This window comes from Loxodonta africana, chromosome 17, assembly GCF_030014295.1.
Source record: "Loxodonta africana isolate mLoxAfr1 chromosome 17, mLoxAfr1.hap2, whole genome shotgun sequence".
NCBI classification, from domain to species: domain Eukaryota; kingdom Metazoa; phylum Chordata; class Mammalia; order Proboscidea; family Elephantidae; genus Loxodonta; species Loxodonta africana.
In genome coordinates this window covers 4,770,985-4,793,386 of record NC_087358.1, presented here as the reverse complement: position 1 = coordinate 4,793,386, position 22,402 = coordinate 4,770,985, and the positions used below count along the sequence as shown (strand labels likewise).

The 22,402-nt window shown below is 46.4% G+C and overlaps 1 protein-coding gene across 1 annotated transcript in view; it reads left to right on the top strand.

Moving 5' to 3' along the window:
• The first annotated feature begins 1,206 nt into the window (after positions 1-1,206).
• The window catches only part of BRCA2 (BRCA2 DNA repair associated), an 82,364-nt gene continuing 61,168 nt past the window's right edge, over positions 1,207-22,402 (top strand). Inside the window, 6 exon segments of the mRNA XM_064269931.1 lie at positions 1,207-10,555; positions 14,980-15,085; positions 17,214-17,399; positions 21,304-21,409; positions 22,108-22,154; positions 22,248-22,288. Coding sequence (XP_064126001.1) covers positions 15,019-15,085; positions 17,214-17,399; positions 21,304-21,409; positions 22,108-22,154; positions 22,248-22,288 — 447 coding nt within the window. The 5' untranslated portion in view covers positions 1,207-10,555; positions 14,980-15,018.

The following is a 22,402-nucleotide window of genomic DNA, read 5'->3' as shown; positions in this document are numbered from 1 at the left end:
AAGCACTTAACAGTTGTTCCACTAGGGCTCCTAAGTCATAGGAAGTAGTGGCAGGGTGGGGGGGAAGTGGTGGTGTTTTTCTTCATTTTATTAAAAAGAGAGCGAGATTTGTTAATGTGAAAGGTTTCTTCCACTTTTCCTGTATTTCTTCACCTCCTCTCCCATGAGTAGAGATGGCGAGAATGTGGAGAAAGGCCGCTGGAGGCCGCAGCCCCACCTGAGATGAGCAATGACTTTCCATCCCGCAGTCATCTCCTTGGGCACTGTGCTTCCCCAGGGAAGCACAGGAGTGGAGCTACTGAAGACCAGCACAGACACTAACAGATGCTTCCAGGATGAGGAAGAGACATGTCTCCTCGTATCTCAGCACTTTCTAGCGCCAACCATGGTACATTTTTGATCCCTGGTGTGATAAAGCCATTCAGATAAGTGCTCCGCGGCTCAGACCTAACTTGATTAAAGTTGTAGCCTGCAAATCAAATGTTTTAGAAAAAGCACCAGACATTTCGTAGGCAGTTGAATATCTTGCTTCCACCAATATGTCAGTCTAGGTGAGAACATTAAGGAGACCTGGTGGTGCAACAGTTCAGTGCTCAGCTGTTAACTGAAAGGCCGGCAGTTTGAACCCACCCAGCACCTCTGCAGGGGAAAGACTAGTGATCTGCTCCTGTAAAGATTACAGCCTAGGAAGCCTTCTGGGACAGTTCTGCTCTGCAACATGGAACCACTGAGTCAGAACTGACTCAACAGCACCCGACAACAAGTAAGAATATTAGGAAAATGTGTTAACGTGTCTGTGACATAACACCACACACACACACACGCACACACGCACGTGTCAGGTCTTGAGGCTCTTCTAGTTCCATTTCCTAAAAACATTGATCCTTTTAGTGAGTGGTAGAATTAAAGGAAGAATAAGAGTACCTCTAAGCAGCTTACATGAATACCTTGCGCCCGACTTCTAAATACAAGCCTGAAAAGCAACATAAAAGTTAGTTTCCACCAGTGAATTTTATGGTATGTTAATTATGTCTCAATAAAGCTTTTTTCATTAAAAAAAAGTTTTCAATGCATTTATTTAGGGTCACATAATATTTAAATATAGAGGGCCAGTGAAAAAGAGCAAGACTCTCAACAAGATGAATTGACACAATGGCTGCAACAATGGGCTCAAACAATTGTGAGGATGGGGCAGCACCAGGCAGTGTTTCGTTCTGTTGTATGTAGGGTCGCTATGAGTCAAAAGCAACTCAGGGGCACCTGACAACAACAACAACAATATTTAAATACCTACCATGAGCTGGGAACCCTGGTGGCACAGTGGTTAAGAGCTCAGCTGTTAACCAAAAGGTCAGCAGCTTGAATCCACCAGCTATTCCTTGGAAACCTTATGGGGCAGTTCTACTCTGTCCTATAGGGTCACTAGGAGTTGGAACTGACTCATTGGCAACGGGCTTTTGGTTTAACGTGAACTGAGACATTTGTTTTCATTCAGCAAGTATTTCTTGCTTACCCACTCTGGGCTAGGCATGATTTTAAAGGATACTGTAGTTATCCAAAAAAGGAGCCCTGGTGGAGGAATGGTTAAGCTCTTGTCTGCTAACCTAAAGGTTGAGGGTTCAAACCCACCCAGTAGCTCTTCAGGAGAAAGATCTGATGATCTGCTTCCATAAAGATTACAGTCTAGGACACCCTGTGGGGCAGTTCTACTCTGTCCTACAGGACCTTGGCTCTTGCTGAGTAAGGTGGAAAGCCAGCAGACATATGGGGGCAGAGAGTAGCATGCTTTAACATAGGTTTTGAAAGGATCACTCTGGCTATGTGTGGAATAGACTCTAGAAGGCAGCAGTAGAGGCAGGGAAGCCAGTCTGAAGGCTGTCACCTTAGCACAGTCAAAAGGTTATGGCGACTCAGACTATGGGAGTAGCAGTGGAGGTAATTGGAAGTGGGAATATTCTGGAAATATTTCAGAGGTGGAGCTGACATGACATGCTGAGAAGACATAGTCATGAGAAACTCTGAGATTTTTAGCCCAAGGAAACTGGAAGAATGGAGTTGCCATTTACTCAGATGAGGAAGGAAGTGTTTGTTGAAAAACACTGAATATACCATGGACTGCCAGGAGGACAGAACTGTAATTCCTGTCTTGGAGGAAGTACAGCCAGAATGCTCCTTAGAAGCAAGAATGGGAAGACTTCATCTCTCTGACTTTGGACATGTTATCGGGGGGACCATTCCCTGGAGAAGGACATCATGCTTGGTTAAGTATAAAGGGAAAAGGAGGAAGATCTTCAGTGAGACTGAAACCGGACCAATGGATCCATGCCTGGCGTGCAAGAAGCCAAGCTCTCAGATGCTGGTTTTCAGAGGATGAGAGTTTATTTTGCAGGCTAGCAAGGGGGAACACAGATGTATTACCTCAGATTGAGTTCCCCGATCTGTATGAGCAATGTACAATTTATACTTAGACATATTCATTTAGGGGTGGAGGGAAACAGTAGGCAGAATCAGAGGTTTTACCTGTTCATAGTTTCTACTGATTGTTTATGGGCGGGGGGCTAAGACTCTGCACGGAGGTGGCCGACAGACCAAATGCTTTTGAAATGGGCTTGACTATTGTTGATGACGCATGTCCAGTGATTCCGGTTCCTTGGCATGAGTCTTTTGGTTCCCTGACATAGGTTCTCTTGCGTTACTGAGCATGCGCGGCAGCCCAGGGTCCTTTGTTGGTCATTGAGGTCTGCTCTGCACGTGTCAGGCTACTCTGAGTCGGTGAGATCTGGACCTTCCTGGGGCTCTCTGGAGGGTCTGAAAAACAACTTAGAAGAAGTGAGTGATGTGGTGGGGAGGAGCGGCCTGATACCTGGTGGAGTACTAATCAATTAGGTGTCTTCACCTCCAGAGTCCCCTAATAAGATGGATTGACACAGTGGCTGAAACAGTGGGCTCAAACATACCGACTACTGTGAGGATGGCCCAGGACTAGGCACAGGGGTGACTACAAGTCGAAGCATGACAACGTGTTTGAGAGGTGGAAATCAACATTCAATTTTTAGACATGTTAACTTTGAGATGCCATTATGTTACTGGAATAAGGTTCTTGCCTCTCACTGGTCAAGAATGAGCAGGTAAGGCACGTAGTTTTCTACGTGAGCAAAGCTTTATTGAAGAGGCTTGCGAGCAGAGATGAGGAGGGCCTAGAGCAACGCATACCCCTGTCTCACGGAACAAAAGACGGGCCTGAGTTTTTAAAAGTTCTTGGGCGGGAAAAGATTCATGTTTGTTCACAGGCACAGGTGGGGATACTTTAACTAAGGTGCACGCACAGCAGCTTTCCAAGATGGCTCCTGTCGTGGAGGCCTGTGGGTTCATAGCAGGACTTATTATGGGGTGTCCCGCCTGCTCTCTGGGTTCGATTCCCGTGCTGGGGCTGCAGCCCCTCACTGCCCCTGGTGGAAGGTCACACAGTGGTCACAGGTGGATGTTCTGCGCATGTCCCTGGGCCTGGTTTTCTCCAGCTGCTTCTGAAAGGCAACTTTAGAGAAGTTTGCGGGCTATTTTTAGATGCCCTGCCCCATTGTTCTGGGGAACGGCTTTGTTTCTGTGCCCTGGCCCATTTCTGTTACTTTACAGATTTGGGGGCCCCTCTGTTCCCTGTCTTACTAAGTCTCTAGGTTCCACATCCAACCCCCATTACCTCCCTGATAGTATAGTCTATTTCTCTTTTACTTGCCTCTCTAACCACAGCAGTCTCTGCTATTCTTCAAACAGGCACCCTCCGATCTCAGGGCCTTTGCTCCCTGTCTTAAGTGGACATCCAAGGCAGTATGGGGAGTAAAAGCAGTGGGTAAGGGAGTCTGTGTGTAAAGACATGTAAAAAAAAAAAAAAAAAACCAAACCCATTGCCATCGAGTCAATTCAGACTCATAGCGACCTTATAGGACAGAGTAGAACTGCCCCCATAGAGTTTCCAAGGAGTGGCTGGTGGATTCAAATAGCCCTCCTCTTGGTTAGCAGCTGAGCTCTTAGGCCCTGCACCACCAGGGCTATGTAAAAATAAAAAACATAAAGCCCCGGAGAACAAAGGCAAACTTCACCTGTCTTGGCCTTTCTGGAAGGGGGTCAGTGTTGTAAAGGTTAGAGTGTAGTGTGATGGGTTCGAAACCCTAGCTGGACGTTCAGTCACTTGGGGAACTTAAAGCACCAGTACCCAGTCTCCACCCTTCCAGAGGGGAATTTAATGATCTGAAGCCATGCCCAGCCTTCAGGGCCTGTTTAAAGTTCCCCCAGGCGAGTCCAACTGGCTGCCAAGGTCAAAACACAGCTTTCTTTGATGGTTTTCCAACCTGAGAGCCGCCCAAGGGTGCGTTTTGAAAATGCAGACTGCCTCGGGTTGGCCCCTCTAGAGACCAGTGTGGTAAATCCAGAGCAGGGTCCCCAAAATCAGCATTTAGTAACCACCCCACTTTGAAAGACACTGAACTAGAAGAAGGTCATTGTAGAGGAAGATGGTGTTTAAGCACACCCTCTATTCTCCCACGTAGACTGCTCCTGTCGTGGTTCCACTCCAAATCTGACGTTGGATTTTGTTGTCCTCATTGTTGTTTGTTTTGTGTTTGGGGTCACAGGAAGTGAGTGGCTACAGTTTACACAGGCCACTAACTTGGAGTAGTTTCCTGCCAGATGTTTCCTTCCCTGTCACCATCTCCTCTCCACCAGGCGCTGCTTTTAACAGCAAACTCTTACCCTGACATTGTGTGTAACTTCCCGTTCCTAGAATTTAAGCCACCTGCCACGAACTTCTGGAGCCTTGTAGCACCGTGGTTGTTAGGACCCTGGCTGATAACCATAAGGCTGGCAATTCAAAGCCACCAGCCACTCCATGGAAACCCTATGGGGCAGTTCTGCTCTGTCCTATTAGGTCGTTATGAGTCGGAACCACTGGACTGCAAAGGGGTTTTTATTGTTTGTTTGGTTTGTTTTGTTTTTTGTGGTTTTGGTAATCTTTACAGAAACGATGGCCAGGTCTGTCTCCCGCAGAGCGCAGAACTTTGGTTAGCAGCTGAGCGTTTAACTGTTGGGCCACCAGCCTCCTTAACAAAATGAGTAGGGCTTGTAAAACATATGTTTTCAGAATTCCCTCTCCTTCCCCAAATAAAGAGGAAGCAAGAGAAGGTTTTGCTCTTCTTACTGCCCCAGAAATGGGGAAGAGGACACAGAGGATGGGCTGGATGAGGACCAAGCAGAGGGTAGAGAAAGTTCACCTGGAGTTTAGGCTTCTGGAGCAGCCCCCGGCGCCCCCTTGTGCTAGTTTGCTCTTCTTCCCCAGCTGCAGCCGAGGTTCCTTCAGCCTGCAACCTGCCAGGAGCCCGCCAGCCAGCAAGCGCCTTCCTCTCCTGCCTTCCCCGGGCTGGCCGGGGCCTTCTCCGGGTGACTGAAGCCCGGCCCATCCGCCCGGTGGCTGGTGCTGCCCTAGGGGAAGCGCAGTGAGAGCTGCGCAGACTTGCCTACCTGCGGGCTCACCTGCCTGCACGCCCCCACCCGGGTGTGGGCCTTCCTGTTCATACAGAGGAGAATGGCCTTCCACCGCGCTCAGCTGTTCGGATGCAGCCAGAGCCTTGCCAGGAAAGTTGGGGGACCCGTGTTCTGCCTCCAGTCAGGCTGTTTGTGCTCAAAGACATTAGGCTAGCCCAAACATAAATCCCTTGTCGCGGGGTCTGCTCCGACTCAGGGCGGCCCCGGGTGTTATAGAGTAGAAGTTCTCCACAGTTTTCTTGGCTGCGATCGTTATAGAAACAGATCACCAGGACCTTCTTCCACGGCACTGCTGGATGAGTTCAGCCGTTAAGAGTACAAACCATTTTTGACATCCAGGGTCTTCAGGCCAAACACAAGGTGTTGTCATAGCTCAGGGCCTGATGGATTACCCAATAAGCAAGGTACTGCAAAGAAGAAATCGTGTGCTACAGATCAGTAAGCCAAGTAAACCCATGGGTACCTTGCTTACTGGTTAACCCCCCTCTGGCCCTGGTATAAGCCATGGGGGACACAGGACCAAGCGTGCTGTCCACTCTGTGGTCGCCGATGAGCACTGGGTATCCAGTATCCTGGTGCTGTTTGTTTCCTTGTTTTGCCCAGGGCTTCCACCCCTTCCGGCTTCCACCCGCTTCCTTCTGGATCAACCTCCTGCTGAGAACTTGCACGTCTAACAAGTTCCCAGGCTATGCTAATGCTGCTGGTTAGGCACCAATTCTGAGAACCACTGGTTCTCCAACTTTATTATATATAAGAATCACCTGGGGATCTTGTTAAACTGTAGGTTCTGATTCAGTATATCTGGGGTGAAAACACAAATTCTCAGCAGGGATTTGAACCAGAATGAACCATTTCAAAGCCCTGATTTTGCCTTCCACCTTCATCCACCCCTGCTCTCTCCACCTGACCAGATTGGTTCAGGTTCAACCCCGGCTTCTCCATGTAGTTCAAATCCTAAGAGGAGCTGCCACTTATTACCCTAATTGAAAAAGATTTACCTACCTTCAGAGCTCTAATCGTCACCTGATTGCTAATTGCTTTTCCCTAGCTTTGGGATTCAGGGTCCTGAATCCCTTTTTTCAGAACAGTTTTTCATTGCCCACTTCTTATTCACTGTAAAAATGGTGTCGTGTCAGAGGCCATCTGACTTCACAAGGGGAGAGAATAATCACCATCAGCCCAAAGCTGATTACTGTGAGAAGGAGGTCTCCCCACTCTGCAACCTTTTACCAGCCTGACACCAGCCAAATCTCCCATTGCGAGAGAAAATACATTTCAGAGACTTAAAGTATAAAGTTTAAAGATTATCTCAGGGCAATAATTTTCAGGGTTCATCCAGCCTCAATGGCTCTAGAAAGTCTGGATTCCATCAGTTTGATATTCTGTTCTTTATTTTTTCTCTTTTTTATCAGAATTTTTCTACAGAATCTTTGATCAAAATGTTCAGTGATGGTAGCCAGGCACCATCCAGTTCTTCTGGTATCGTGGTAAAGGAGGCAGTTGTTCATGGAGGCAATTAGCCACACATTCAATTTCCTCTTCCAATTTCACAGTCTTCTTTGAATCAAAAAATAGTTTACCTTAATTAGTGAAGAATGTCTGCTTTGAGCATTGTGCTCTTCTAAAGAGATCAAATTGACAAGGGCAACTCGAAAGGTTAGATGAGAAGCTTAGGGGCAGTGAATTTCAGATAATGGTGGTGGGATAATTTGGAAAAGGAGAGTGAAAATCGTAGCACAACTTGAAGAATGTTCACAATGTCACTGAATTGTACATGTAAGAACTGTTGAAATGGTGTATCTTTGGCTGTGTATACTTTCACCAAAATGAGAAATATATATATACCAAAAAAACCAAACCCAGTGCTGTCAAGTCGATTCCGACTCATAGCGGCCCTATAGGACAGAGTAGAACTTCCCCATAGAGTTTCCAAGGAGCACCTGGCAGATTCGAACTGCCAGCCTCTTGGTTAGCAGCCATAGCATTTAACCACTACACCACCAGAGTTTCCAAACATATATATACGTATATACATTTCAGAGGGTTGTGCGACATGCCAGTGGTTCTCTTTAGTCTGCTCCTACTGAGACAAAAAAAAAGCAAATTGTTCTGATTTAGAGGGTACATGCAGATTTAATCACAGGGTGATTCCAAAACCAAAAACCAAACCCACTGCTGTCGAGTCGATTCCAACTCGTAGCGACCCTTTAGGACAGAGTAGAACTGCCCCATAGAGTTTCCAAGGAGCGCCTGGCAGATTTGAACTGCCAACCTCTTGGTTAGCAGCCATAGCACTTAACCACCACGCCACCAGGGTTTCCACAGGGTGAATAAGTGTATGGAAACTCAAACAGACTTGGATTCAAACCTGGGCCTTGTTGCCAGGTGACTTTGGGCAAGCTACTTTGCTCGATTCAGTTTCCCCAGCTGACAACACTAACCAGTCTATAGAATTGCCAGAAGAAATGCAATATTGCTGGTAAAACAGAGCAGAAAGCCTAACTCATAGTAAATGTTCAGTGAAAAACAACCAAGTCACTTACCATCAAGTCACTCCATAGGCTTTTCAAAGCTGAGAACGTTGGGAAACAGATTACCAGGCCCTTCTTCCAGGGCACCTCTGGGTGGGTTCAAACCACCAACCTTTTGATTGGTAGTTGAGTGCTTAACCCTTTGCACCACCCAGGGACTTCTAGATGTTCAGTAAGTGGTAGCTATTGTTAGAGTCCCTGGATAGTGCAAATATTAATGAGCTAAGCTGCTAACCAAAAGGCTGCAGGCTCGAGTCCACCCAGAGGTACCTCAGGAAAAAAACCCTGATGTTCTCCTGAAAAATCAGCCATCAAAAACCCTACGGAGCACAGTTCTACTCTGACACGTAGGATCACCATGAGTCAGAATCGACTCATTGGCAACTGGTACTGACAAAGTTCACAGAGAGGTCTGTGTTCCTTTGCAATGTAGATCATAAGCTTTGGCATCTGTTCCATTGGTAAGGACCTTGGTCTCTCAATCCTGACACAGCTAAGGGTTATTGATTATTAAACTAAAATGACACGTTAGGAACCAAGTGCAGCCCACCCGTTCTCTAATCGAGGTTGCTTCAGCTGTTTGCAGAGACTGAAGATCAATACAGAACTGATACTTTGGCTTTATAGTAGTAGTTCCTTGCTACACAGGGGCATACAGCCTCACTAGACAACTGACACTATTGCCCCACTGAGGCACAACATTTAGGACATCTATTATCAGCTACAGCTGCTAACCAGAAGGTCAGCAGTTCAAATCCACCAGGCGCTCCTTGGAAACTATGGGGCAGTTCTATTCTGTCCTACAGGGTCACTATGAGTTGGAATCAGCTTGATGGCAACAGGTCTGTTTTTTTCGTTTATTGTCAACCAAAGGCTGCGAAGTGTCACCGTCTAGGAATCAGCCCATTTTTCGGATAAAAACACCTTGTTTCTCTTCATGATGCCTATTTGATAATGTTTACTGATGGTCATGTAAAAGCAGTTGCCATCGAGCTGACACCAACTCATGGCCACCCCATGTGTGCTACAGCAGAACTGCACTCCATAGGGTTTTTAATGGCTGATTTTTTGGAAGTGAATTGCCAGGCCTTTCTTCTGAGGCACCTCTGGGTGGACTCCCACCTCCAGCCTTTCGGTTAGCAGCCAAGCGTTTTAACTATTTGCAGTACCCAGGGACTTCGTTACCTGTATAGATGAGAATTTGTCCGTGTAAAGGTGTTCCAAAGGAAAGGCAGGTGATGTTGCACTGGGGGGATCCTTTAAAGTGCTGCTGATCACCCACAGAGGTATCGAAGGGAAAGAAAAACCCCGCTGGGTTCCTGCTTCCTAGGTAAAACCAGGGCCTCACGAGGATCGGACTGCGGTTTCCATAACCTCACTGCTGACCAGTCAATTCCAACTCGTAACGACCCCATAGCGTTTCCAAGGCTGTAAATCTTCACGGAACCGCTGGTGGTTTAGAACCGCCACGCTTTCGGTTAGCGGAGAGCGCTTTAACCACTGTGCCACCAGGGTTTCTCACAACACACATGAAACTTAACTTTTCCAGAGTAACTGAGATCTGTAGGCAAGTCAACCGAAAGAGGTATTCTAGCAAACTTACTGCTGTTCTCATAGACTGCCTTGCTTTCCCGCTCACAGGAGCGGTTCCGTTAAGTCCTGTTAAGAATCACATCACTTGGGGAACAAGCATACTGTTTGTTGGGATTTGGCATTGGACAGCTCAGACTGCGCAATGCTGGAACAACGACGACGATGACAATCCCACAGAGCTCTCAGGGCACCCCCTTGGCAGGCCAGCAGTGAGCTCTGAGCCAGCTCCATAACGTCCGCACCGGCTCAGAATCACAGGACCCTTCATACTTCAGGCACAACTAGGTACTGGGATAAGGACTGCACCGAAAGAGGTAGAAAAATTGTGTAGGGAAAAAGACACCTAATTAATGGACAAACAGAATCCGGCATTTATGGATAGAAACTGCAGAAGACAGGTCTAGCATCACTCAACTATGAGGCAAGTTCTCGTCATTCCCAGTACAGACAGGTAAACAAAGGCTGACGCCTTTGACTCATGGAAATTCAGTTGGCTCATGTAATATAACTATTGATTTGGACAAATATCTTAAAAAATCATAATAATAAAGGCCATTGGTTGGTGTTACGGATTGTTTTCCCAAAAAATGTGTGTTGTAAATTCTAACTCCTTAGTGGTTATAATCCCATTTGGAAATGGGCTTTTATTTGTGTGTTAATGAGACAGTATTAGTGTAGAGTATTTCTTAAATCAATCTTTTCTGAGATATAAAAAGAGCAGATTAAGCAAGGAATCGAGCAAGCAGAGATGGGGGAAGAGAGGTGTCACATGAAGCTCGCCAAGAGGCCAAAGAGCAGAAGCTGAAGAGACAAGGACCTTCCTTGTCCTTGCCGACAGACGGAAAGCCTTCCCCTACAGCTGGTGCCCTGAATTCGGACTTCTAGCCTCCTAAATGGTGAGAAAATAAGTTTCTGTTTGTTAAAGCCACCCGCTTGTGGTATTTCTGTTACAGTGACACTGGAGAAGTAAGACAGTTGGGTTTGTCCTCAAGATTTAAAACAATTGGAACCATGCACATTAGACACTGGAAGTTCAGTCTGTGCCCTGAATGGGCGCCTCGTAACAGGGCGTAGATAGGAGATAATGGGATGTCTTCGTATTTCACATCGGGGGAAAATCATCTGGGAGGATGAAACAATTACTGAAGGGCCTAAATTGTCATGTAAATGTGATGATACTTCTGTGATTGAGTGAAACTCAGGAGAAACTCATTGGGCCTTACAAAAAAACTTTTAGTTAAAAATTTAGATTAGCAGGCTTCAGAGTTAAGCTACTCTGTAAGCTTAGATTGGGTAAAATCTCGTAAAAACCAAACAAAACCCGTTGCTGTCAATTCGGACTCACAACAACCCCATACAACAGAGTAGAACAGCCCTATAGAGTTTCCTAGACTGTAATCTTTATGGAAGCAGACTGTCACATCTTTCTCCCTCAGGGCAGCTGGTGAGTTCAAACCGTCAACATTTTGGTTAGCAGCTGAGTACTTAACCATTGTGCTACCCAGGCTCCTTTTAAGACTTTGTAAGGAACTACAAAATAGCACTCAAACAGTCACTTAAAAGTGCAAGCAATAAAGACATCACGACAATTGGTAAAGCTCATGTTTGACTAAGGAAAATTTTTACACATCGCTAATCCAGAATATGGTTAAACGATTCGCCATTGTTGTGGCTGTTAGGTGCCCTCCAGTCAGTTCCCACTTAAAGCGACCCTGTAAGGCAGAGAGCAGAACTGTCCCATGTGGTTTCCAAGGAGCACCTGGTGGATTTGAACTGCCAACTTTTTAGTTAGCAGCCGAGCTGTTAACCACTACGCACCATTCACCGTTGGCATGATATATTTAAAGGTTATTTCTCCAAGGTGAATCTTGTACTGAATTTTAAAATTCATCCTATTGTAATTCTGATTATTGCTTTGCTCTGTTTTATATGATGAATTTAGTGGATATTTAGATGGTTGTAACTTGCCCAGAAGGAGCCTGGTGGCTAAGCGCTCGGCTGTTAACCAAAAGTTTGCAGTTTGAACCCACCAGCCACTCCGAGGGAGAAAGATGTGGCAGTATGTTCCCATAAAGATTACAGCCTTCAAAACCCTAGGGTCCTTTGTCCTTTAGGGTTGCTATGAGTCAGAACTGACTCGACAACAATGGGTCTAACTTGCCCAGAGAAACGAAGAAGCAACAATGGAAATTAAAACAGTGGCCGGGTAGCACCAAGCAGGTTAAGTACTGACTGCTAGTGGAAAGGTTGGCAGTTTGAACCTACCCAGAGACTACTTGGAAGATCTACTTCTGAAAGATCACCCACTAAAAACCCTTTGGAGAAATTCTATTCTGCACATACTGGGTCACCGGAGTCTGAATCGACTTGACAGGCACTGACAACGATCCCACAGTAACAGACAGAGTGCATTGTAAGGGTAAATACAGTATCTTAAAAAAAAAAAGAATTCTCCTTGGCACAAAAAATGAAACGAGGCACCCCCCTTTTTTCTTAGAGCATATACTTTAGAAAGCTTGTGATTGTAAATTCTTTCTCTGACCTTTTGAGGTGTATGCGAATCTTTTTAAAAGTAAGCCTCTTGTAAGTTGTACAATCCAGAAATATTTTCCTCAAAGACCTGGAAGCCATCTCTTTGAAAGGTAATCACCAAGGAAGCTAGGGCCCCTATCACTGGGTTTCCCTATCTCTCAGACCCTGGGAGGATAGCACTTAACTCTGGCAGGTGCTGGCTTCAAGTTGAAAAAAAGAAAAACTACCTCCTGTCATAGATATGAGAAATTTATTCTTCCTTTGGATGAAGGAGTTAGCAGACACCTAAACCCCAGGGAAATCTAGGATGAACCATGTGTGATAAATGGTGCTGACATGTCCTCTTACCTGAGGACTACTTATAATTTATCTTGAGAACATGTACAAAATGGGCTGCACCTGCCTGGCTATTTTTGCAATCTGTAGCGGGTTTCTTGTGATGTACATCACATTCTGATATAATGCGTATTCAGTAACAAGACTGCCTTCTTTCTCTTCTTCCTCTTGCGGAGAGGTTTTCTGAGTTAGCCAATTTCGTTCAGTTTTAGTATTCCACCACCACCAAAGGTGAGACGAGGAGGGCTGGAGGAGTGGACAGAAGAAGTGGTCCCCTCCAAGCAGGGTGGCCTGGTGTTTGGAACGTTCAGGGGCACAAGAGAGCAGACCACCCTTACAGAGCTGAACAAGGACTTCACCTTCTCCACAGTGAGATGTAATAGCCCTGGCGACGAAACGGTTAAACTGCGCTGCTAACCAAAAGGTTGATTCAAAACCACCCGGCGATCTGCTTCTTTGAAGACTGTTGTAGGTGCTGTCCCATTCCAGCTCATAGCGACCCCATGTGACAGAGTACAACTGCCCCATTGGCTTTTCTAGTGCGTAATCTTTACAGGAGCAGATCGCCAGGCCTTTCTCCCGCGGTGCCCCGGGAGGGTTCAAGCCGCCAACCTTTCACTTAGCAGCCGAGCGCTTAACCGTTGCGGCACCAGGGCTAGGAAACCCTACGAGGCAGTTGTTCTCTGTCCCGTGGGGTTGCTAGGAGGCGAAAACCGACCCCAGAGCAACCCAAAGCACATCCCCACCCACACCCCACCGCACGCCAACGCCGCCCGGAAACGCCGGACGCAAAGGCGGAAGGCGCAGCCCCGGCGCAGCCTCACTTCCGGGCGGCGCGCACGCTGCGTATTGCGTCATCGGGCCGTGCGTCACGTGGGCCGCGAGCGGCTTTTGGCGCGAACGTGTGAAGAGGGCCGCGGAGGCGGAGCGCGGGGTTGTGCGCTCGGTGGGTCGCGGCGGCCGGGTGGCGGGAGGCAGCCCGGGCTCGGGCGTCCGCTCTGAGCGCCTCGGAGGTTGTGTCAGGTCCGGCCGGGGGCGGCGGCGGGGTGGTCGGCCCCGGGGCTCCGGCCTCCCCGGCGGGGTCCCCTCCTGGCAGGCGCGGGCTCGGGGCTCCGGGCGCCTCCCCGGGCAGCTCAGGGTCGGCCCCGGGGCTCCGGCCTCCCCGGGCAGCTCAGGGTCGGTCCCGGGGCTCCGGCCTCCCCGGGCACCTCAGGGTCGGCCCCGGGGCTCCGGCCTCCCCGGGCAGCTCAGGGTCGGTCCCGGGGCTCCGGCCTCCCCGGGCAGCTCAGGGTCGGTTCCGGGGCTCCGGCCTCCCCGGCGGGGTCCCCTCCTGGCAGGCGCGGAATCGGGGCTCCGGGCGCCTCCCCGGGCAGCTCAGGGTCGGTCCCGGGGCTCCGGCCTCCCCGGGCAGCTCAGGGTCGGTCCCGGGGCTCCGGCCTCCCCGGCGGGGTCCCCTCCTGGCAGGCGCGGGCTCGGGGCTCCGGGCGCCTCCCCGGGCAGCTCAGGGTCGGCCCCGGGGCTCCGGCCTCCCCGGGGGTCCCCTCCTGGCAGGCGCGGGCTCGGGGCTCCGGGCAGCTCAGGGTCGGCCCCGGGGCTCCGGCCTCCCCGGGCAGCTCAGGGTCGGTCCCGGGGCTCCGGCCTCCCCGGGCACCTCAGGGTCGGCCCCGGGGCTCCGGCCTCCCCGGGCAGCTCAGGGTCGGTCCCGGGGCTCCGGCCTCCCCGGCGGGGTCCCCTCCTGGCAGGCGCGGAATCGGGGCTCCGGGCAGCTCAGGGTCGGCCCCGGGGCTCTGGCCTCCCCAGCGGGGTCCCCTCCTGGCAGGCGCGGGCTCGGACCTTGACGGAGTGTTTCCGTGGGGGTGACGTCCTACCGCCTGGGGGCGCTCCTCACCGGCCTCGCTTAGCGCACCCGCCCCAGGTGGCGCCCTGCTTCGCAGGTGAGCGCAGGTCCGGGTGCCAGCGGCGTTTACCGCCCACGACAGCCCAAGGACCAAACCACACCCGTGGCCGTGGAGCCGACTCCCTGCGACCCTGTAGGACGGAGTAGAACCGCCCCTAGGGTTTCCAGGGAGCGGCGGGCGGACTCGAACCTCCAACCTTTGGTGAGCAGTCCAGCTCTTAGCCCCTGTGCCCCCAGGCTCCATAACGAACAGCTGCCGGGGACCGGTCAAGTGAACTCATATCGAAAACCCTGTTCTCGAGTCGCACTGGGCGCGTTCCGAGTGCCTGATGTCTGTGCGCTGGACGTTAGGATGGAGCGGGGTGGCCACTGTGTCGGACGGCGGAAATAGAGAACGTTTTCATCATGGCTCTTAGGTTGGGCTGTCGTCCCTAAAGATAGGACCGGGGTAAACAGTTAACTTCAGGTGTTCGCTGCACTTCTGACCGTACCTCAGAGTCACCTAACAAAGACTGTGTACCTCTATGAAGTATATTTTGGTCTTCTCTCTTGCAGAATTATTTATCCAGCGTTGGAGTAATACTGTAGACAGAAATGCCTGTTGGATTCAAGGAGAGGCCAACCTTTTTTGAGATTTTTAAGGCCCAATGCAGCAAAGCAGGTATTGACGGGTTTTATATAACTCAATACACGTGGCACTGAAAATATTTTCAGAAAAATACGTGAAGATGCATATGAGAAGCCAATACTAAACGTTTTTGTTTTGTTACACTTTATTCCTTATGGGATCATACATCCAGTCAAGGACATGGTTCTTCACAGTTAGCAAAATGATAAATATAGAACCCTTGCTTGATAAAGAGAAGACTGTCCCCTTGGTTAGCAATAGGAAGTTAAGTGCTCAACTGCTAACTGAAAGGTTGGCAGTTGAACCGTCCAGCGGTTCAGTGTAAGAAAAGATCTGACAGTCTGCTCTTGTAAAGATGACAGCCAAGAAAACTCTATGGGGCAGTTCTGCTCTGTCATGTGACATCGCTCTGACTTGGAATCGACTCCACTGCACCAAGCAATGACTGGCAAGTCAGCAGCGTTGATAATGTTAGTTTGGAGTGGAAATTACTAAACTTTTCTGGACTCGGTACCCCTCTACACGCTTAAGAATGATTGAGGACCCAAAGAACTTTTGTGTATGTACATTACCACATTAGAAATTGAAACTAAAAAGTTTAAATTTTTTTTATTCACTCAAAAATAAACCTAAGTTTTTATGAAAAATAGCTACATTTTTCAATACAGAAGTAATTTTACATTTTTGCATTTCCCTTCAGTGTCTGACTTAATAGAAGATAGTTGGAGTCGCGTATCTATTTGTGCATTTTAACTGTTAGAATATGTTGTTTGGATGGAAGAGAAAAATCCAGCTTCACATAGCTGTATAGTTGGAAAAAGGAATATTTGGTCGTCTCCGATTAATTATGTGTATTTTTCTTTGATGCTATGTCAAAACTTGAAACAAGTGATAGTTTTTCACTCGCAGTGTAGACTCTGAAACTGTGTCGTGCCCTTTTTATATTAAAGCCCATGAATCTTTCTTACACTTTGAATGTATCTTGTACCCACACGTGATTTTGTAACAGTAGTATTATGTGATTATTTGGAAAATATCAATGCTTGGAGTTACACAGATCTTCCATCTGTTGACACACTGCATTAAACAGTAGCAAACAAAAAACATATTCATTAATCTCACCTCCAGTGTCACCAGAAAAGTCTTCTAAGATTGGAAGGTTATGAGGCTCCCCGCTACAGTTGTGAGTTTACCATGATTCTAGCATTCATCTGAAAGCTCGCCTTTTATCATTGGCAACAAACTGACTTTTGTTTTCCTTGTGGTGCCTCACTCCACTCATTTTTGAGATGTCTGCCCGATTACTCCAGTCTGAGTAACTTAGTGCCATGGTGTTCCACGAAAAATAGCACTAGTTGGGCTCATGAGGCATCGAGTGAGTAGTTTTCTAGACAGTTGTCGTACCTCATTACACAGAAGTGCTTTGTGCATACTTGCCGTTTTGTCACAGGGAATATGAAAAAGGCACGTGCCAAATCAATTTTTACTGTTTCATTGAGTAAACTGGCTTTTTTTTTTTTAATTGCAAGTGCATGGTAGCGAAGAGTCAGGTGAAGCTCCTACGGTTTGGGGCCGCAGCCTTGACCCATGCTGAGGCTCCAGCAGTTTTACTCAGCGTTGTTTTTGCGTCCTTAGTGCAGGTGTCAGCATGGCGAAAAGGCAAGGGACACCTCAGTATTGTTATGAAAATTGTTTTGACCTTGTGGATCTCCTGGAAGAGTCCACGGGCTACACTTTGAGAACCATTCTCCCTGACAGAATCTTGTCCTGGACTTTATTTTAGAGTCTTCATGTTCCTTGTACCCATGGATTGGCCACATACACTTCTGTAGTCTTTGTAGTTATTCGAATTGTATTTATGGAATGCGTTCTTCCTGGGGATGAGTTTTGGTTCTGATTCATGAATATAAGGTAGAAAGAAAGCTGTAGAAAAGCTAATACTGCTAAGAGATTGCAGCTTGTAACTTTTGTGAACTCAGGTTGTACCTTACTACAGATTCATAAGAGAATGGATTAATAGTCTTGTTAAACTAATATCCCTTAACAGAAGTAATCTCAAACATCCTTTTTTTTGTTGTTGTTATGATCTTTACTTGATAGGCTCATGATCTTTTCTATGTCACTGATTAAAACCAAGGTGGAATTTTTATTTTTCTTACAGATTTAGGACCAGTTAGCCTTAATTGGTTTGAAGAACTTTCTTCAGAAGCTCCACCATATAAATCTGAACGTGCAGAAGAGGCTGAATATAAAATCAGCAGTTATGGGTCAAATCCCTTTAAGACACCACAAAGGAAACCCTATTACAATCAGTTGGCATCAACTCCGATCATATTCAAAGATCAAGGTATAACTCCAGCACTGTACCAGTCTCCTTTAAAATAACTATATAAACCCAGATTAAAACAAAATGAAACCCACTGCTGTCGAGGCAATTCTGACTGATAGCAACCCTATAGGGCTTGAAAGTGGGTATAGGAAGTAGAAAACAGGGTGCTTCAGTGACTTTGAATATAGGATTCAGAAGAAAGGATTGGGTTGCCGCTTAGAGCATGACCAAGTGGAAAAGGTGTGGTGACATCTATGGAAGCTGGAAGCCCAAGAGGAAAAGCAGGCTTGGGAGGGAAGAGAGATGTTAGGTAGAGACTGCCCTGTACACTTTCGGGAATAGAAGGCTGGAATGAGAGAGAATTCAGACAGGCGGGAAAGCGGTGGAATCAGCCATCACCTTGGAAGGTAACAGGGTCATCACAGAAGAGGAGAAAATTGATTATGCTGACGCCTAGGATACGAGCCTTGGGAGTGTTTAGCAGATGAAATGTAGACAAGAGCGTGGACAAGGGTACCATCTGTCTAACACATTCAGTGCTTGCTTTGTGCCTGGCAGCTTGCTAGGCATTAAAGACACAACATGAATGACTTGGCCTTCGGCCTCTAGAATCTCAGTCTTGTAGGGAGGGAAAACATGAAGGAACATACTAGGGTGGGGTGGGGTGGGGTGTGTTACAACAGGAGCATGTACAGAGTACTGTGTTGTGGGCTGAGTGAAAGGAGCAGCCACCTGTGTTAGTGTGATCAGGAAGAGCTCCATAAAGCAGCTTGGACTGACTGCTTGGTCTTGAAGGATGTACCTAGATTGAGTGGTTTCCTGTTTATAACCAGGGAAGGATAAGAATTATTTAATGAGGGCCACACTGGATCTAATTGAGTAGTTGACTTTTTTAAGGCTGTAATGCAAATATGGGAAACCCTGGTGGTGTAGTGGTTAAGAGCTATGGCTGCTAACCAAAAGGTCAGCAGTTCAAATCTACCAGGTGCTCCTTGGAAGCTATGGGGCAGTTCTGCTCTGTTCTGTAGGGTCACCATGAGTTGGAATTGACTCAACGGCTATGGGTTTGGAATGCATCAGTGAGGCGCCCTGGTAGCACGGTGGTTAAAGCGCTGAGATGCTAAATGGAAGGCTTGAGCCCACCAGCCACGCTGCGGGAGAAAGATGTGGCAGACTGCTTCCATAAAGATCATATACCCATTGCTGTCAGGTAGATTCCAGCTCATAGTGCCCCTATGGGACAGAATAGAACCACAGGGTTTCCATGGAGCAGCAAGTTAATTCAAACTGCTGACCTTTTGGTTAGCAGCCAAGTGCTTAACCACTATGCCACCAGGGCCCCATAAAGATTGCAGCCTTGGAAATCCTATGGGGCAGTTGTACTCTGTCCTATAGGGTTACTGTGAGTTGGAATCAGCTTGACAGCAGTGGATTGGGTTTTTTTGTTTGTTTGTTTAATACGTAAATAATTCTGCTGGCTGTAGCCTCTTGAGACCTCCTTTTGCTTTTAAGTTGACTGTAAATTCAGTGTTGAAATGTGAAAGTAATAGACTTAAACTGTTCTTAACCTGTTTTTTGCTGTTTTTAATATGTTATTTTTTAAAAGAATTATCTCCAGAGTTTGATGAGGAAATGTGCTATTTCTGCTTCTCAGCAGCCTTTCCTTTTCCTAAAAATCGTATGAGTTTAGCTTAGCATTGCTTTTTTTTTTTTCCTTCTAATTTTGTGCTTTAGGTGAAGGTTTACAGCTGAAGTTAGTTTCTCATTAAAAAATTTGTATACATACTCCATATTGTTTTGGGACACTGGTTGCAGTCCCCCCAATGTGACAGCACTCTCCCCTTTCCACCCTGGGTTCCCCATGTCCGTTGGTCTGGTTTTCCATCCCATTCCTGCCTTCGCATTTTGCTTTTGGGCAGGAGCTTAGCTTACTATCCTTTAGCTTATATATGAGATTCTCAAGTTACCTGAGACATTTTTATTTGAATATAAAGTTGTTTTTGACTGGTTATTTTTTAAGGCCATCTTCGTTGTGATTAGAATCTCTATACAAGTGAACGGGGAAAAGATGAGGTTTTTAAAAAATTGGTTCAGCTACTTTTAATAGTATCTTCAACTAACAGTCTCATGAGAGAAAAAAATTGATATCTTGTAAAGTGGAATTTTTAGTCACATGTATACATTGGCTTATAAGTAACCGTCTCTAGTCTCTGTTACTTGAGAAATGAGAATGAGGCATTTGTCTGTGCTGGTTACAAATAGTTTCAAATTAGTTTCGTCTTCATTTCATTGTATCTTAACAACATTGATGGAGCTTATTTTTCCAGAGCTCGTCTAAGAGGTTATAGGGTCAAATCAGCCAAAGCAATTATTTTTAAGAGCATTTTTTTGTTTTAAGGGTAATTATAAATCAGATGCCTTGAGGGCCAAATTCATAGCACCCATCAACCATTAAAAGCCCTGGACAGTCACATATAATGTCCTCTAATACGGAGAATAGGCATGTTGAAAACTGGGAATTGGATTTGATAGAACCTCATACAGCTTCGGAAGCCCCGTCTGAGTAGTGTTGTCTTGGGAAGCAGACGCGTCCAGCATGAGCACAGAAGTATTGTGTATTGTCATTTACAGCCCATTTCCTCTATTTTGACTAGCTCGTTCATTCAGCCAGCATTTGTGGCATGTATCAGGCATTACTGTAGTTGTTAGGGGTACAGGGATGAATAAGGCAGGATCCCTGCCTCAGGGAGCTCACAGTCTAATAGGGGAAATAGGAACAGTGCGTGATAGACTCTGGGAAGCATAGAAGGAGTAGGCACTTTATCGCATTTTAAAAAGCCAGTCGCTGTGGAGTTAGCGCCGACTCGTAGTGACCCCGTGCGTGTCAGAGTAAAACTGCCCTGTTTCAGTGCACAGTGTTCAGTGGCCGGTTTTTTAGAAGTAAATCACCAGGTCTTTCTTTTGAGGCATCTCTGGGTGAACTGGAACCTCCAGCCTTTCAGTTAGCAGCCATGTGCTTTTAACCTTTTGCACTACCCAGGGACTCCATCATCTCACCTGAGGAACCACTGAAAGTTTTCTGGAGGAGGTCATGTCTAGATGGAAACCTGAAGATAACTGAGAACCAAGTGAAGGGGGTCAAGAGAAAGAGCTCATACAAAGACGAAAGAACACATCAGGATAGGCAAGGAGTTGTGTAGGCTAAAAACAGAGTGTGAAAGAATGGAATCGTAAAAATTAAGAAGGCAAATTGTGAAGGGCCTTGTTATTATGGAGTTTGAACTTGATCATGAAGGTAACAGGGAACTCCTGAAAGGTTTTCACCAGAGGTGTGATGTGGTCAGATTTGGTACCTCGGTAGGTTTTTGGTAAAACGCCTTTTCCCTTCTTTTTATCCTCCGTGATCCCATAATACTGTGTGTAACAGTAAGAGAACACATCACATTCTACTTTGTGTCCCACTTGTGTACATTCAGAAAATCTCTTGACTAGGTTATGAACTTGAGGTTAAAGCTGTGTCTTGAATTGCATCACCCAGAGGGTCTTATGCATATCACGTGCCTAACGTGGCGCTGAACGGGGAGACATCCTGGGAATCGGCAAAGTGCAAAACCCCTTCAGACTGAACTTCCCACATAGTCCCCTTCCCAGTACCAAACCAAAATCCAGTACTGTCAAGTTGATTCCGACTCATAGCGACCCTATGGGACAGAGTAGAACTGCCCCATAGAGTTTCCAAGGAGCGCCTGGCGTTTTCAAACTGCTAACCCTTTGGTTAGCAGCTGTAGCACTTAACACTACGCCACCAGGGTTTCCCCTTCGCGGTACAGATGAGGCCTTTCGTTTTTAACTACTTTCGTAAGATGAACGTTCACAGTCCAGAGCATGTACACTGTCATATAATTATTGTCCTGTATTTCAGGAAAGGATATTGCCAGTAGTAAACAAAGTCGTTTCTCAGTGAGGGCTGAAATGTCTCAAGCAAAGGATGTTACCAGCCCGCCTCTCAATCCTTGTCTTAGTGAAAGGTATGATGAATCTGTTCTGTTAAAATACTTAGAGAACATTTTTCTTTTGTTTTTCAAAAGCCAGGGTGTTTTTCTGTGTATGATATTTGTTTTATAGAAATGCATCTAATTTTCATGATAATGTTTTGGCTGAACCTGGTAGAGGATCTTCTATTTTTAAATAATTTCCTCTTAAGTTGAGACCTTTCATAGAATAATTTTTACATTAGAAACATTTACCCTGTTTTTCTGATAACATTGAATTGGCTGGTTTTCTGTATATTATTTTCTGTGACTGTTTAACAAATATTAATGATGGAAAGCCATAAATCTTTGAAATTATCAGTTTAAAATTTATTCATGTCCTTTAAATCTTTGGTGAGAATGTGATGGTCTTAGGTGTTCATATTCACTTTACATAATTTTTAAATTCAAAATACACAGTTCCAAGAAGTTGAAATTTGTGAGTACTTTATACATTGCTTTCAATGAACGTTTAAACATTACTTCCAAAAAAAACCCCAAACCCGTTGCTGTCAATTCTTCATAGGTATTTACTTTTTAAAAAGTAATCTAAAAAGATTTAAAAAGTATAATTCAAGCAATTGATAATGAGTCTGTATTTTTTTGCAATAAGATTGTTAACTAGCGTTTTGTTGCTTTTTGCCATATCTATTATCTTTTGAATAATCCGAGGTATTTGTTTTGTTTTGTTTTAGTCCTGTTCTGCGATGCATGCATGTAACACCACAAAGAGAAAAGTCGGGTATGAATGAATAAAGACAAGGCTTTTTATTCTGAGAATACTAGAAACTTTAAGGCATATAAAACTTAGTAATTTCTTTCTTTTTCCCCCCAGTATTATGTGGAAGTTTATTTCATACACCAAAGCTTATGAAGGTGAGCATTCTGTCTGGTTTATTTTTATTGTGGAATAGTGGAGAACTGACAACAGGAGACCCAGGCCCGATGCCCGACCACCGCACCTTGTCCGCAGCCACCGCGTGCCTGTCG